Source organism: Geotrypetes seraphini, chromosome 1, assembly GCF_902459505.1.
Source record: "Geotrypetes seraphini chromosome 1, aGeoSer1.1, whole genome shotgun sequence".
Taxonomy (NCBI): Eukaryota; Metazoa; Chordata; class Amphibia; order Gymnophiona; family Dermophiidae; genus Geotrypetes; species Geotrypetes seraphini.
In genome coordinates this window covers 470167240-470184527 of record NC_047084.1, presented here as the reverse complement: position 1 = coordinate 470184527, position 17288 = coordinate 470167240, and the positions used below count along the sequence as shown (strand labels likewise).

The 17288-nt window shown below is 40.7% G+C and overlaps 1 protein-coding gene across 1 annotated transcript in view; it reads right to left on the bottom strand.

The window, feature by feature from the left end:
* Window positions 1–17288, bottom strand: part of ALDH1A1 (aldehyde dehydrogenase 1 family member A1) — a 105297-nt gene that overhangs the window by 41513 nt on the left and 46496 nt on the right. Inside the window, exons 5-8 of the mRNA XM_033924558.1 lie at window positions 13868–13929; window positions 8556–8684; window positions 4341–4454; window positions 2113–2215 (exon numbers count right to left, since the gene is read on the bottom strand). Of these exons, the coding sequence (XP_033780449.1) occupies window positions 2113–2215; window positions 4341–4454; window positions 8556–8684; window positions 13868–13929 (408 nt within the window). The remainder of the gene's footprint in view (window positions 1–2112; window positions 2216–4340; window positions 4455–8555; window positions 8685–13867; window positions 13930–17288) is intronic.

Below are 17288 nucleotides of genomic sequence, written 5' to 3'. Positions count from 1 at the left end.
ATGGAAACAATTTTAAAACAGAGAATAGTGATGTTTCTGGAATGTTGTGGATTACAGAACCCAAGGTAACATGGATTCAATAGAGGTAGGTCTTGTCAGACATATCTGATCAATTTCTTTGACTAGGTATCCAGAGAATTAGATCGAGGGAGTGCACTAGATGTGGTGTATTTAGATATTAGCAAAGCCTTTGACAGGGTTCGACATAGGTGTCTAATAAATAAACTGAGTGTCCTCGGGATGGGCCCCAAAATGACTGACTGGGTCAGGAGCTGGATGAGTGGAAAGTGACAGAGGGTAGTGGTCAATGGAGATTTCTCTGAGGAAAAGGATGCAACCTTTGGTGTGCCACAAGGTTCAGTTCTTTAGCATGTTTTATTTAACATTTTTGTAAGCGATATTGCTGAAGGGCTGCCTCTTTTCACATGATACCAAAATCTGTAATAGAGTAGACACCCCTGATGTGTGAATAACATGAGGAAGGATCTAGCAAAGCTTGAAGAACAAACTGAAATTTGGCAGATAAGATTTAATGCTAAGAAATGCAAGGTCATGCATTTGGGCTGCAAAAACCCAAGGGAACAGTACAGTCTAGGGGATGAAAAACTTTTGTGCACAAAAGAGGAGCGGGACTTAGGTATGACAGTATGTGATGATCTAAAGGTGGCAAAACTGGTTGAAAAAATGATGGTGAAAACTAGAAGGATGCTAGGGTACTTAGGGAGAGGTAAGGCCAGTTGGAAAAAAGGAGGTATTGAGGCCCCTGTATAAGATCTCATTTAGAATATTGTGTACAATTCTGGAGACTGCACCTTCAAAAAGATATAAAAAGAATGGAGTCGGTCCAGAGGAAGGTTACTAAAATGATCAGTGGTCTATGTCATAAGGCATATGGGGACAGACTTAAAGATCTCAATATGTATACTTTGGAAGAAAGGCGGGAGATGGGGAGATATGATTGAGGCATTTAAATACCTACGACATAAATGTGCATGAGGTGAGACTCTTTCATTTGAAAGGAAGCTCTGGAATGAGAGGGCATAGGATGAAGTTAAGAAGTGATAGGCTCAGGAGTAATGTAAGGAAATACTTCTTTACCAAAAGGATAGTAGATGCGTGGAATAGTCTCCCTGCCAAAGTGGTGATTTCTAGGATTCACTTTAAATGTACCTGCCTAATTTTCAAGATCCTACATGGCATTCTTCCTCCCTTAATCCCACTATCCTGAAATTCTTCGAGACCTGCCACTACCAGATCCGCCCACATACTTAAACTATCTTTCCCCTCGTTAAAAGGTGTCATGTATGTAGGTGAATTAGAGAAATCCCTTTTCTTCAAATTCACTGAGCTTTGGAATAACCTCCCTGCCCCGCTGCGGAACCTAGGCTCATTCCAATTATTCCAAAAGCATCTGAAAACCTGGCTTTTCTCCAAAACATAAAGCTATTTAAAATGTAAAGCTAGCTATCCTCTTCATAACCTCTAATTTCTTATTATGTCCTTCCCTCATTTATTGAATTACATGTAAACCGTGCTGAGCTCTATCTTTATGGAGATGATGAGGTATACAAACTTAAGGTTTAGTTTAGTTTAGACAAAGACTGTAAGATGAAATATGGGACTTGATTTATAGTTTTTTGATGCAAGGCGCTGGTAGTTTCTTTGTAATTTTAGGAGCTTTACATTATCACTATTATGTTTTATTCATGTTCGATTTGTTGTACTGTATGTGATTCTGTTTGTGTATGTACTCTATTATGACCCACCTTGGGAAAGGCGGAATATAAATAAATAAATACAAATACAAAGAAAGTGTGGGACAGTCATGTGGGATCTCGTAGGGAGAAGAGGAGATAGTGAATGCTGTGGATGGGCCATTTGGCCTTTATCTGCCTTCATGTTTCTGTTTTAAAGACAACACAACATCTGTATACTTACAAGCCTCTGCTACAAACATTCTTTCATTTTATAGAATATGCCTTGTATTTTTCGGCAGAAAATATGTAATTTGTTTAATTTTGAAATCCAAGCTTTATAAATTTATCTGAAACCCATCAGTAATAATATAAAAAAGTAAGCATAAAAAAGTAAAGATAAAACAGTGTTACTAACGGTCTGCATCTGCAAGTACGATGATAGGGCTCTTCCCGCCAAGCTCAAGCGTGACTCTCTTCAGGTTACTTTTCCCAGCTGCCTCCTTGATTAACTTACCGACCTAGAACAAGGCAAATGTAGTGATAAACATGGTTTTAACTCTTCTATTCACTGTTACAGAATTTTAGATGGAATAAAAAACTGAAATATGAAGGGAAACTCTAAACAATAACAATAGAGGAAAAAGTGTGAAATAATTAAAGGAGTAGAAAAAAAAAAAAAGCCAGGAGAGAAGGGAAAAGAAATGGGACTTGATATACCACCTTTCTGTGGTGAGAATCAAAACAGTTTACATATTATATACAGGTACTTACTCCCTCCTTTACAAAGCTGCGCTAGGGTTTTTAGAATTCCTATGAGTGTCGGAGGTTTTACTGCCACAGCCAGCGCTAAAAACACTAGTGCGGCTTTGTAAGGAGGGCCTTAGTTTGTACATGGTGCAGTGGAATGTTAGGTGGCTTACCCAGAGTTACAAGGAGCTACAGTGGAGAACACCCCCCCCCACACACACACACACATCCCCTATAGATATAACAATGTGAGTGATGTAAATAATGAAGCAAAACAAATGAGAGAAGGGTCAAAAAGATGAAAATGAGAAAAAAAAACAACGACATTGAAAAGATAGGAGAGAAAAATGTAAGGAAAGAAAATAAGGAAGAACAATTTTGTGTTTCAACCTTACTTGATTCAACACAGAGCCACAAAAGATAAGTGAAGCCCCATTTGCACGGGATACAAGTAGGAACTGAGACATTCTAGTTGGGAAGTTCACAGTCCACTGAATATTTTACAAAAGTGTCTGCCAAATGTCATAAGAAGTGAGTTTTTAACTGCCCAAAGGGATACAGATATTCCAGCCAATATTCAACGCTATTTAGCCAGCCAAGAATAGCTCCTGGCCGGCCAAATAGCATATGGCTGTCTATCTGCTTATAGCTAAAAATTTGAGTCAGTAACTCAGCTTCTTAATTGATTTCTTTCAGATTGCAGTTTTGTGAAATCTGACACTTACTTTTCCCAAATCTGTCATTCCCAAATCCTGGGAATGACGCTAGACCATTACCTTACTCTAGATATTCACACAGAGTCACTGATCAAAAAAGGCTTCTCGACACTATGGAAACTTAGAACCATCAGAAAGTACTTCGACGCAGCATCCTTTCGCCTACAGATACAATCCTCCATCTTAAGCCTGCTCAACTATTGTAACATCATCTATCTGGGGTCCCTCAAGAAAACCATTCAAAGACTCTGAATCATATAAAATGCAATAGTGCGACTGATTTTCGGCATAAAAAAATGGGATCACATAACCCCCTACTATCAAAAATTTCATTGGCTGCCCCTAGAAGCAAGAGTGCTGTTCAAATTTGCCTGTCTTTGTTTCAACTCTATTCTTGGTATGGCTCCCCTATATCTGGTCTCCCATTTTAAATTGGATTGTTCCACTAGGCCTACACGCAGAATACATATGTTCATCCACCCTATAATAAAAACCTGCCGATACAAAAGATTCCTTGACAGAACTCTAGCCTTCCAAGCAAGTCCACAGAACGGCTGGCTAGGCAACATCATCAAGCACTCCTCATCCTATCTTAACTTCAGAAAACTAGTTAAAACCAACCTGTTTAACCGATTTATAACCAAGAACTCTTAAATCTTCCCCTGTACTCTTTCACATGTACTTGATATCCCTACATTGTGACTTTATGTAACCAAAGACTTCATTGTTATTTTTTCGCTAACTGTCCAGCTCTTCTTGTTGTAAACCGCCTCGAACTACTATGGCTTTGGCGGTATATAAAAATAAAATTATTATTATTATTATTTATATGTGATAGAACGCCTACTTACACAAACATAGCCCTGAGCGATGACGCTCTTTTTTTGAACTTTCAAATTGCTTTTCCGACTGTGGATGCCACTGAATTCACATGTAATTTTCTTAGATTTATGATATTTATAAAGTTCAGTAAGCCTTTTGAAAAAAGCCTTGTGTATTTTGAACTTACTGACTTGATGTCCCTTTCCCTACCAAGACAACCTAAGCAAAATCAACCTTCCAGTGCCAGACATATAGTGCTATATTTATATTTAATTCTGCTTTATAAAGCGTTACTGTAAAGCAATGTGTTAAAACAACACTTTAGATAAACATAAGGATCAGAAATGCAAAAATATACCTCAGTAGACCCAGTGAAGGCCACTTTATCGATATCCATATGATGGGATATTGCTGCTCCTGCAGTAGATCCATATCCCGGAACAATATTCACTACCCCAGGTGGAATCCCTGCCTAAAAAATAAAATAAAATAAAATATAAACATAAACAAACCAAAAATAGTTTAGAATTTCAGGTAAATTGTGGGTAAAAATTTTGGATTGTGTAGTGTTAGTTTTTCTCCACATCACATCATCCACAAACGCCTTCCTATACTGACCTGAACTAAATCAGTTTCCAAGTTTATTTAGTTTTTGATATACTGCATTGGCAAATGCATCTATGCAGCTTACATTTAATATAAAAGTTAAAATAGAGTGAAATTTGAAGGGCCAATAAAGGAAGGTGTGAAGTTACATTTTATACAGATAAAGACAAAATATGACAAAATTCAAATGGAATTTAATTTAATTTTTAATTTTAAATATTAAACATGTGATTCCAATTCCATACTGATGCTCACTGAGTCTTGCCTGAATATGAATATAAGCCAATTGAATAGAAGCTGTTAGTTAAATGCATCTGAAAATAAAAAAGATATTAAAAGCGATTTGAAACGTTCTAAATTGATTTCTGACCTAATGTGAATAGGGAGGGCATTCCAGAGTTTTGGACCATAAACTGAAAAAAATATTCTCTCTGGTGGAAGCATATGTGACATATCTTAGAGACAGAATAGTAAGAAGGTTTTGTTAGAGTGAATGAAGTATGTGTGAAGGTATATATGGTGACATAGTAACATAGTAAATGACAGCAGATAAAGACCCCAAGTGGTCCATCCAGTCTGCCCAACCATACAAGCTCCAAAAATTAATTTAGTTTAAATGGTCCTTTTTCTTAGATATTACTGGGCCAGAAACCCAGAGCCCTGCCTAGTAGTGTGCTTAGGTTCCATCTACTGGAGTCTCCATCAAAGCTCACTCCAGTCCATCTTAACCATCCCAGCCATTAAAATCCTCCCCAGCCCATCCTCAACTGAATGTCCATATACGGGGCACAGGCTGTGCAAGCCTGCCCAGTACTGGCCTTAGTTCCTTCAATGTATACCCACTATTTTCTGATTAGAGATCCTCTGTGTTCATCCCACGCTTGTTTGAACTCACCATTTTCTTTTCCACCACCTCCCTCGGGAATGCATTCCACGCATCAACCACCCTTTCCATAAAGAAGAATTTCCTAACATTACTCTTGAATCTACCACCCCTCAACCTCATATTATGCCCTCTGGTTTTACCATTTTCCTTTCTCTGGAATACATTATGTTCTATGTTAGTACCTTTGAAGTATTTGAATGTCTGAATCATATCTCCCCTGTTCCTTCTTTCCTCTAGGGCAGCCCTGCACACATACGGCCCACAGGCTGCATGCAGCCCCAAACGGCTCTCACTGCGGCCTGGCTCTATATGGCTCTCACTCTGCGCTCCTGCTCTTCTCCCCTAGTCTCACTTTTAAAAGCGCTGCTGCCATCCGTCCTTTAAAAGCGCAGGCTGCTGTCCGTCTTCGCACACGTTCCCTCTGCAGGCTGCCATAATTAGCTTGTTGGTCCTCGATAAGCAGTGGCAGCGCTTTTAAAGGTGAGACTAGGGGGGAAGAGCAGGAGCAGAAGCACGGAGTGAGAGCTGTATTGGGCATGGCGACAGCAGTCACAGCGCGGAACACGACCTCACTGGGTGTGGAAAACAGCGGAGGTAAGGCCCCGCCCATCGTGAGGGCCCCGGTGGGATGGGGATGGGAACAGAAAAAGACCTTGAGGAGGGGCGGGAAAGCAGATTTGAACCAAAAGGGAGGGGGAAGACAGGGCAGATGCTGGACTAGAGCAACCAATGAGCTGATTTTAAGAGTGGAATGACATGATCAAATTTCTTTTCCTCAGTTATTAGTTTTATAGAAGTATTTTGAGCTAGTTGTAAATGATAAATGTCTTTACATCTGATGCCATATTATAGAGTTACAATAATCAAGTGTATACTAATAACCAGCAAATGAACGAGAATATTCATTGCTGAGGGAAGTAGAAGATGAGATAATGAATGGATAAGGCGATATGATAACATCGCTGTATAGTGGTAGAAATCTGTGACTGGAAAGTTAATTTTGAGTCTAAAGTAACACCTAAAATTCTCTTAAGCGTCTTTTACAAAGGCACATTACTGATTATCGTGTGCTAAATGGTGCACATTCATTATATACCTACGGGCTTTGTGGCACTTAATGCACACTAATTCATTAGCATGTGTTAAATCTGTAAGCACGCTTTAGTGAAATAACCCTTAGTTTAATTTTACTCTGAAAGCACAGTCCCAGCTGGTACACACTCAAAGTCTAATCCCAGAAGATCGTTTAGAATCGTCATGGGCTACTGATCACATCTGCACAGCACTGAATGTCAAAAAAACCCCAGAAAGGGAGACTTGGCTTCTGCAGGAATCCAGTGATATTCAACTTTTCCGCCGGTTCCACTCTCCACACAGGCTCCAGACGTCCCTTTCAGAGTAAAATTTGCCATATATTGAAGAGCTTAAGATACAGAAGCTTATTGTGGTAACCCAAGTGGTAGCACCTATTTTGGAGTTTTTTTTAGTCCCATGAAGCCCTTGTTTCACCACGTGGTCTTGTAGACCAGATAGATTGAGATAAGTGTCTAGTATGTTTTTTGATATATATGTTGGTGATTCAATAAATCCCCGCACTACAGCCCTACTTTTTTTTTTGAATGTTTACTTTTTGCTTGACGCTATTTGATTTGTTGTATAGGCAGCCTGCTCAACCGGTCAAACTGCATCATACAAAAAGTAACCCCCCATCCCCCCAAAATAAAAATAAAATCAGGGCTCATGGGCAGAGGATTCTCCGAACCCTATGAAGATCCTGACAGTACAGATCTGACCAATCAACTTCAGAGCATTGCCCTCAGAGCTTTTAGGGCAGGGGTGTCCAATGTCGGTCCTCGAGGGCCGCAATCCAGTCGGGTTTTCAGGATTTCCCCAATGAATATGTATGAGATCTATTAGCATTCAATGAAAGCAGTACATGCAAATAGATCTCATGCATATTCATTGGGGAAATCCTGAAAACCCGACTGGATTGCGGCCCTCGAGGACCGACATTGGACACCCCTGCTTTAGGGGATAGGGTGAATCCCTTGAAGGCCCTGACTGCACACCACTGTGCTGACCCATAAGACTTACTACAGGTCAGTTGCCCATTTCAGTTCAAGGGTCCCATGTAATCAGTGGTGTAGCGAGGGAACAAGGCACTCAGGGTGGTGGTGCCTGGCATTGCTGCACTGTGCTGCCCCCATATTCTTCCCCCCAGTGTGTGCCCACCATTTTCTCTCCCCCCCTCCCCCCCCGACTAGCAAGTAACATCAGAAGGAGAGCTGAGGCTGGCATGAGCAGCAGGTAGGAGATGCTGCTCGTTGCTGGTGAAGATGTAAAGATGGGTGGGTGATAAGGAGAGAGGTGCCAATGCCCCTGCCAAGACAGTGCCTTGAGGGGACCGACCCCTTGCCTCCCCCCCAGCTATACCACCGCATGTAATAAATTGCAAAGTGACTTTATAAATGTATATTTCCAATGAAAATAGTACAAGATGCCTGGAAATGTGCAAAACTGCCAGAATTGAGGAATTATGGAGATAATTCATGAAATCATTGTAATTGCTGTAAAAGGTGATTCACATGGTCAAACTTACCACCTCCACAAATAAGCCGTGCTACAGAATTCTGGGCCACATGCTATGCCTTACATCTTGAGGATAACATCCCCAGATTTAGAGCATTGTAATAGTCCAGTTTCTGGCATATCATGCATTGAACCACAATCCGAAAATCATGATAACATTGGCTTCAATCTGCTTAGAAGCCGCATTTGAAAAAAATGAAGCCTTAACTACAGCCAGCATTTGCTCTCTCATTGATAGAGTCAAGTCTAACCAAACACTCAAAATCTTGATCTTCCCCCTAACCAGAATTATCTTGGCATCCACTTCCAGTTCTTCACTTCCTCTGGCCATGCAAGGGCCTCTACTCTCCCTACTACTAATAATTGGGTTTTAGCAAGGATCAAAACCAATTTCTGACACAAATAACTTTTCTGGTTTACTGGTTGTTAAATCATTTACAGAGAAACAGATAGTAGCTCGTAGATATATGTTATCGGTTAACTCGCACTAACCTCTTTAACTAAAGCACCAATGTGTAGAGCTGTCAGTGGTGTTTGTTCTGATGGTTTAACTATAATTGTGTTTCCACAAGCAAGAGCTGGGGCGATCTTCCAAGCCATCATGACCAAGGGAAAGTTCCACTGGAAATTAAAAGAAATTAGAACGTGATTTTCATGTCAGTATCTGTCTAAAGAAAAGGCTACTCTATACCACTGGTTTTCAACCCAGTCCTCTAGTACCATTTGGCCAGATGAGTTTTCAGGATACCCTCAGTAAATATGCATGAGAGCTATTTGCATGCAGTGGAGGAAGTCTGTGCTAATACAACTCATGCATAATCATTGTGGATATCCTGAAAACCCAACTGGCCAGATGGTCTCTGAAGACTGGATTGAAAACTACCGCTCTGTATTGCCAGCAGCATTAGGGTAGAGTACAACATTGCAATGATGTGTCATCAAGTTTTGTACGGTACATTTACCAGAGTATTTTAAGAGTAAAAATCTAAGCTAACCCTGTACACCCCCTCCGCTTGGAAATGGAGAAACGCCTGTGCATCTCCCCAGGAAGGTCCCTCCTGTCAGAAACCGTCCGCAAACGCTCCTACAGCCACGTCATCCCCCAACTCTGGAACCAACTCCCCCTGCAAATCATATTACAGAACTCATTGATGACCTTCCGGAAAGCGGTAAAGACCCTCCTCTTCAACTAAAATTACAACCGCAATCTACCCCTCACCCCTTTAACTCCCCCTCCCTTCTATCCTTTCTTCTTCATTCTGAACCTCTACTTAAATTGCGGTATAGTCCATTCTTAACCTGTACTTAAATTGCCATATAGTCCTTGTACTTAAACTACTGTATAGTCTTTGTATTGACCAAGTGTACTCCACTGTGAATAAAAATCGAAATAAATAAATAAAATTACTTATCAGCCTAAAAGATTGTTGCATTCTGAACATTCTGCTTTGTTAAAGGCCAAGGTTAATCTGTAATCTGTCGAAACTTGTGCAATGACTTTCTGTTGTGCGGGGGTGACGTTATGGATTTCACTGGTAGGGCAGCTGAGAAAATGTGCTGATAGAGGAACTTTTAGAAAGCTCCTCAAAGCGCAATTGTTTGTTAATGCTTTTTTTATAGGGTCTGACTTATCCTGTTCAAGGAATCACTGTGCATTTAAATTCTTGATGATTTGTCTCTTGTTTGTACTGTTTTAGCTATTATGTATGTAGATATATTGTAAACCGCCTAGGAATTAAACAGTACAGATATTTTTAAAATAAATAAATATTCTATGTAATTCTATATTGTGACCAGCCAGGTATCCTCCCTGCCCCGGTCTCAGATAGAAAAAAAAGAAAATGGAACAGAAAAGAAAGCCCGGAGAGGAATTGGGAAGGGACAGGTAGTTTCTGAGCTAAAGAATGACATTGACCACCGGGGGAGCCCAAGAGGCCCTTGGAACACTGCCAGGGCTGACAAAGCAGGGTGTCGCCCTAAGGTATTTAAACCTGTCCCAGAGAACAGTCAGGGAAGCAAGCTAGGGAGGAGGTTTAATCCTTTTCTCCCTAGGGAGTCCTCTCAGCCAAGCAGGAGCAGCAAACCAGTTCTAATGGAGGTGTTGGAGGCGGGTCAGGCTGAGGAACCGATGTTTCCAGGTGAACAGCCCATGGAATTTGAAGAAGGTTTGGCAGAGTTTGCTCCTGAGGTTACTGAAGCCATGCAGGTGGACTTTGCTTCCACCATCAAACAGTGAGTGGTGTTTGTTGGTGCTGGACTGTATGAGGAACATTTTGTTTGCAAGCTAGGGAGTGATTTTTGGGGTGAGGTTTTGCTGATATCTTGGGAGGGAATTGTAAAAGTCAGATTAAGGACTTTTGTGTGCAAAACCTGTCACTCCCCTTTTTCCTGGCAGTGAGTGAAACTAGCCAGAGGCTTGGAGGAACTTTGAAACACTTGTGCTTTGGGATAAGTGACTTGAACTGTTTGTTTTTTTTTGTTTTTGGTTTTTGAAACTGCCTGCTGTGGAGCAGTCAGTGCTAGGCCTGAGTTGGGCTGAAACCCTCAGACACAGCTGAGGTTACAACATTGCTGGATGCAAGGCAAGAACTTTATTGTATTCTGGTTTTTGCTTGCTTGGATTGCTATTTTTTTCTTTGTGCTGCTGTATAGAACATTCTGACAAGCTTAGCAGCTATTTTGAAAAGACTACTTGCCTGGATACAAAAAGGAATAAAAGGATATTATTTCTTTGAATGATAATTGTAGTGACTTTCTTTTGGTGTTGATTCCGGTTTGGAATCCGGTCCTGCAGGGTGGTTCCATTTCGGGCCACACGTCCAAGTGCTATATTGGGGTTTCCACTGTAGGAGCTATAAAGTCCTGTTCTGCACTACAGTGGGCCACATAATACAATCAAACCTCGGTTTGCAAGTAACATGGTTTGCGAGTGTTTTGCAAGACAAGCAAAACACACTTGCAAATCGTGCCTCACAAACCAAGCGTTGACTCGATTTGCGAGCCCCCATCCCCGAGAACTGGCATCGCCCCCCGCCCACGAGGCCCCATCCCCGAGAACCGGCATTGCCCGCCCAAACCCAAACTCTTACCACGATCTGGCACTGGCACCAACCCACAGGACGTGCCAGTGCCGGAAGAGCCTGCCGCTTGCCGCTGATCTCTACTGGGCTGGTCCTTGAGCATCTGCGCGTGCTCAAGGCCTTCTGGCTCCCTCTCTCTCTGAGATTCCAGCCCAGCAGAGATCAGCAGCAAGCGGCAGGCTCTTCCAGTACCGGCATGACCTATGGGTTGGTGCTGTGTGCCGGTGCCAAATCGCAGTAAGGTTTTGGCGGGTGGGTGATGCCGGTTCTCAGGGGTGGGGTAGAAGCGCACCAGTGGCTTCGGGGTTGGGTCTTTTGGGGATGGGATGGGGTGGGATAGAAGCAAGCAGCGCCAGTGGCCTCGTGGGGGGAGGGGGGTGTATGTGTGTGTGTCTGTTTTTGGGATGTGGAACAATCATACAAGTTTCCCTTAGTTTCTATGGGGACACTCGCTTTGATATACGAGCACTTTGGTTTACGAGCATGCTTCTGGAACGAATTATGCTCGCAAACCAAGGTTCCACTGTATTCTTATATAATCATAGCTAGTTGTATAACACAGAGACCCTGATTTAGTTGTTCTTTGTGTTACTAAATATCACTGGGCAAGATATTAATTCTGTCCTTCCTCTGTAGGTCAGTGAGGAAGACAACTTACTAAAGATATCTTCTTTGGCAAAACTGTATACACATCTCAGAGCGGAGACAAAATTCCTGATGGACATGGCAGCTCCAATGATAAAGGAAAACCACATGTTGCTTTCTTATATAATTTGTCCTTCAAAAGGTTACAGCTATTCTTACAAATTAACTAAACCGAAACAATGGGCCTGATATTGAAAGGATTTATGCTCCTAACTTTGAGACTTATGCTCATAATTTACATTTACATTTGTGATTTCTATTCCGCCTGTGCCTTGCGGTTCTAAGCGGATTACAGTTAAAAGAGATCAGGACATTACCGAGAGAATTACATTACAACGATTTAAGTAAATTACATGTTGTGGTATAGAAATACAAATATAAGATATCTGGATTTATCGATAGAATAACTTGACAGGGTTCAAGTAGTTACAAGGTTCAGTGGGGAAAACAATATAGGCAACTGAAGAAAGATACCTAACTTTGAAGGAATCAGTTAAGTGGATACCTAAGGGAGATGCTTATTTAGGAGAAGGTTAAATGGATACCTAAGGGAGATGCTTATTTAGGAGTTTGGATATTTTTCGTAAATGAGGTTCAAGGGGATGACTAGTGTGTTATTTGCTGGGGAGAGTGCATGTGCGATTGGGGAGGGGAATATTAAGTAAGGACGTGTTTTTTGAAAAGAAATGTTTTGATTTCTTTCCGAAACACTTTGATGTCTGTTGTTTTGATCATCAGTTTGGTGATGGTGGGGTCAATTTTCGCTGCCTGAGTTGCTAGAAGGCTGTTGTAAAGTTTCTTACGTCGGGTACCATTGTGAGGGGGGAAGGTGAAAAGATTCTGAGTTCTTCTTGATCTGGGTAGTCGGTAGCGGCAAAGACGGTTGTTCAGGTAATTGGGGGCCATACCATGGGTTACTTTGAAAAGTAAGCAGTAGAGTTTGAATTGAGTTCTTGCTTTTATCGGAAGCCAGTGAGAGTCTACATAGGCGGGTGTGACGTGGTCGAATTTGCTGAGCGAGTAGATGAGTCTGATAGCTGTGTTCTGAACGGTCTGTAGTTGTTTTATCATAGTATTTGGGCAAGGTAGGTACTAAGCTAGGGGTGTCCAATGTCGGTCCTCAAGGGCCGCAATCCAGTCGGGTTTTCAGGATTTCCCCAATGAATATGCATGAGATCTATTAGCATACAATGAAAGCAGTGCATGCAAATAGATCTCATGCATATTCATTGGGGAAATCCTGAAAACCCGACTGGATTGCGGCCCTCGAGGACCGACATTGGACACCCCTGCACTAAGCATTTCAATCGTGTACCGATAGTTGCTTAACTAGTTTAACTGGTTTAGCAACTGACCGAATTTGCTGACCCAATGTTCAAAATGGCTCACTGCATGATTTTCCGTGCATTTGTACATTCTACGACTTTGGCATTCAAACATCCTCATTACGATTAAAATGAGGTCATTAATACTAAAACAAGCAGCTGATCGATGGTCTAACATTGCAATGCCATAGTCGGATCGCTAATACCAACCCCCCAAAACTGTCTGACGTGTTTTTTTTCCTTTGGGCACAGATATTGTGTGTGTGTGTGTGTAACACATGCACAAAGCAGTCACATAAAATTTGATACATGCGTTCATGTTTTATATGACTGCTTTGTGCTTGGTTTTATTATTGGTTGCTAATAAAGTGGGATTTGAAGACCTAGGCACGCTCTGCTCTTTTCCATTGGACTTGTTGTTTTTGTGCAGAGGTGATCATCTCTATTGTGTCTGTGTGTGTAAAGGAAGGCGTCTTTTCAACCAATGATCAAGTCTTTATTTGAACCAATGGCCCCAACAAGGATCCAAGTTTCGGTGTATCAAAGAACGCCTTCCTCAGGGGTCACTTTGCTGGAAAAGCTGAGTGAAATCCACTTATAGAGTCAAAGCAGCAGTGCTTTGAGCCCACCCCTAACCTAGCCCATTTGTGGCATTCTCTAGTTAAGTGCTGCTGAATACAGGGAATGGCTAGTGTGGTTTTATTTCGAACCCTCTGTTGCTATGAATTATACATATTAATGATTTTTCACTTACAGGAATAATCTGTCCACATACACCAACAGGTTCATGTCTTGTAAATGTAAAGAAATCACCATCTAGAAGAAACCAATACCATCAAAATGTTACAAAACTATTTGGAGAAAGTAGTTAAAAACTAGTTGAAATTATTTATGGTAATGATCATTATTATTTGACTAGCGTATGGTATAGGCAGCCTTTTCAGAAATACACAACAAATCCATGCTTCTTGGATCTTACAGTCTAGTTCAGATAAAATGCTTCATTTGGTTATTGAGTTAGACCTGATGGACACATTTTAAAAATCTCATAGCAGTAAAGCTTCATGTGTCCCCTTGTCACTGGTCCTTCAAGAATGGGTATTTAATTTTCAATTTTCTTTTTGTTATAACTCAAAATTCTATTTTTAAATCACATGGGTTAGAAAAATGATTTTTTTTACTTATCTTTAAACTGTTTAGTAACATGATCAGTGAAGATCTTAACTCAACAAGACTGGTGAGGTCGGATGGCAAGGGGCGGCTCTGGGGAGGATCCTTGAAAAAGCTTCTATGTGAAACATGTTGGATTTAACCTCAGGGCTGTGGAGTCGGTAGATAAATGTTCCGACTCCGACTCCTCAGTTTTTGTACTTCTGACTCCGACTCCGACTCCAGGTACCCAAAATTTCCTCCGACTCCGACTCCACAGCCCTGTTCAACCTTCCCAGATTGTGCTACTAAACAGTTTAAAGATAAGTAAAAAAAACTTTTTCTAACCCATGTGATTAAAAATAGAATTTTGAGTTATAACTAAAAGAAAAGAAGAAAAGTGGAGAAACTGAATACCCATTGTTGAAGGACCAGTGACGATGGGACACATGAGAGTATTTGAGCTGTGAGTGGTTTTGCTGAGATCTGGTAGAAATGAATTGTCACTAGACTAAGAACTATAACAAATATGTTCTTGTGACTTGGGGGTGCTGGGGTGGATGTCCAAAAAATGGCATAAATCAGCACTTGGACGTCCTAATTGCCAGGATGTCCATGTACCAATTTTCAAAACCATCTTTCTGGATGTCTTGCAAGGCATCCCAGCCACTATGCATCCAAAACTCAAGGGGGGAGTGTTGGAGGCATGTTCTGGGTGGGTCTAGATTTGGATGTCTTGCGGCAATAATCAAACGTTTGCCAAGATGTCCTGGATGGAAATTATGCAGAAAAACTTTTTATGCAGGAACAATTTTTTGTTTGACTATTATTACCCAGTTGTTTGTATCTGGATGGAAATTAGACATCCCGAGCTAGACTTGTTTTAAAAGCATCAAAATGTCAAAAAGGTACCTAAAGGTACCTAAACTGACCAGATCACTACTGGAAGAATTAAGCCATGATCTCCCAACTCACACTCCCCCAGTGTTCCCTGACCCCCCTCCCACCACCCAGCCCCCCAAATCTGAATGAAACAATACATACCTATCTCTAGAACAGCAGCACCTGGGATGGGAAAGTCTAGTAGAGCATCACACAGGTGTCTTAAGTAGCCTAATGGGTGGGCTAGTGAACCATAAAGCCACTTTAACCAGTACATTTATAGTGAAAAGTGTGAGCCCACCAAAATCCTACTATACTATACTATAGATGCTACCTGCAGCCATACAGTAAGGGCTATTGGGGTGGTAGACAAGTGGGTACAGTAGGCTTTGGAGAGTTTGGGAGGGCTCACCATACATTAGAAGGGGATTATGGTGAGATATACCTCTGGTACCCTTTAAGTGAAGTTCACAACAGTGCCTTCTAAGATGCCTTACTGCTCTATTGGCATGTGTATGTGGCCAGTCCATTAATGTTTTCAAATTGGATGTTTTTGTGGTCAAAAATGATCCTAAAAAGTTAGGCATCCTAAGGTTGGAAGTCCTGGCAGCCAAGACGCCCAAATAGATGATTTTTGGAAAAGAAAAAATTGGACATCTAGCAGTTTTGAAAATGGACGTTTTTTTCCACCCCCTCTCCCCCCCCAACTTTGGACACATCCAAAGTAGAACTTAGATGCCCTATCAAAAATGGCCCCCTTAAAGTGTATTTGAAAATTTCATGCATATCTACATTTTTTTGTTCATGTCTAACTCATGTGCAGACTTTAAAAACTTAGGCCAAATCACTTTAGACATGCGTTAGGTTTGTAAACTAAACGTGTATTGGTCATATCTGGCCATACAGAACTGAAATGGCAAAGCATGATGAAAACTATTAGGTCTGGGTGTTACTGTCATTAAAGTTCATTGTAAATGAATCCACTAAGAGAGAATATTTCTTTACAGCTTGTTTACAGGATGGAACTATTTATCTCTCTCTGATACAAGTGCTATGTCAGAATAGATGATTCTTGTTCATCAGAACTGTTTTGCTCATTCTTATTCTACACACTTCCTGAGAAGACCCTCTTCAAGCAAACATTTCACTCTGATCGCCAATGTGAAGATTAGAAATTATTCTGTCATAGATTTTTCTGCCCTTATTTTAATTTACATCTTAACGAATCCCCCCTTTTATCAAGCTGTGCTGCTAAATACCGAGCCACTCATTTGGTTCTTATGGGCGGCATGGCATTTAGCTCGCGCTGCCTGGCAGTGTGGCTTGATAAAAAGAGATAAGGTTGGTTAATGTAAAAGAGAAAAAGTTCTTATAGTGTCAACGTCCATCCTAAGAGCTATATTTGGGGTTTTTTTCAGTATCAACATTTTATTGAGTTTTCAAGAAATATACAACAAAATTATAAAAGCAAAAAACAATATCAATACATTGTTAAGTTGCAAACTCATAGATCAGAGATATAAGGAGTCAGATGAAGTTGACTTTTAAAGTCTTACAGAAGGCATCAAGAGGAGCCCAAGTCCTAGTAAAGCTGGATATGTTATTTTGTTTAAACGCTATTATTTCTTCGTATTTTCTGATGGTACAAAGATGCGTCCACCATTCATGGAAGTTGAGTTTGGAGTTGTCTTTCCAATTGTAAATAATATGATGAGTAGCTAAAGCAACCATAATATCAAAAATATTTTTGAATGGTGGTAGTATAGAAATACCTGCCTCACACAACGAACTTAATTGGTTCCAGGTGCAAGTTTGTTATGCGAAAAGTTCGTTATGTGAAACGCGTTTTCCCATAACAATACATGTTAAAAAAAATAATTCGTTCTGTAGCATAAAATATGCTAAGATGACATAAAAAAAGATAAATTTTTTGTTATTATTTTTATTTAGATACATCTAAAAACATAATTGTTTTTTAAAACAACACACATTTTTTAAATTTAAAGACAGACTAAGTAGAGTCTAATTTTACAGTGAGAGAGGGCAGAGTCTCAGCGGCAAAAACTGGGACTGTTCATTTTTTTTTTTTTTTTCTAGCATCGGGGAAGCGGAGAGAGGGCAGTTAAGCGCAGTGCCTGCGCGGA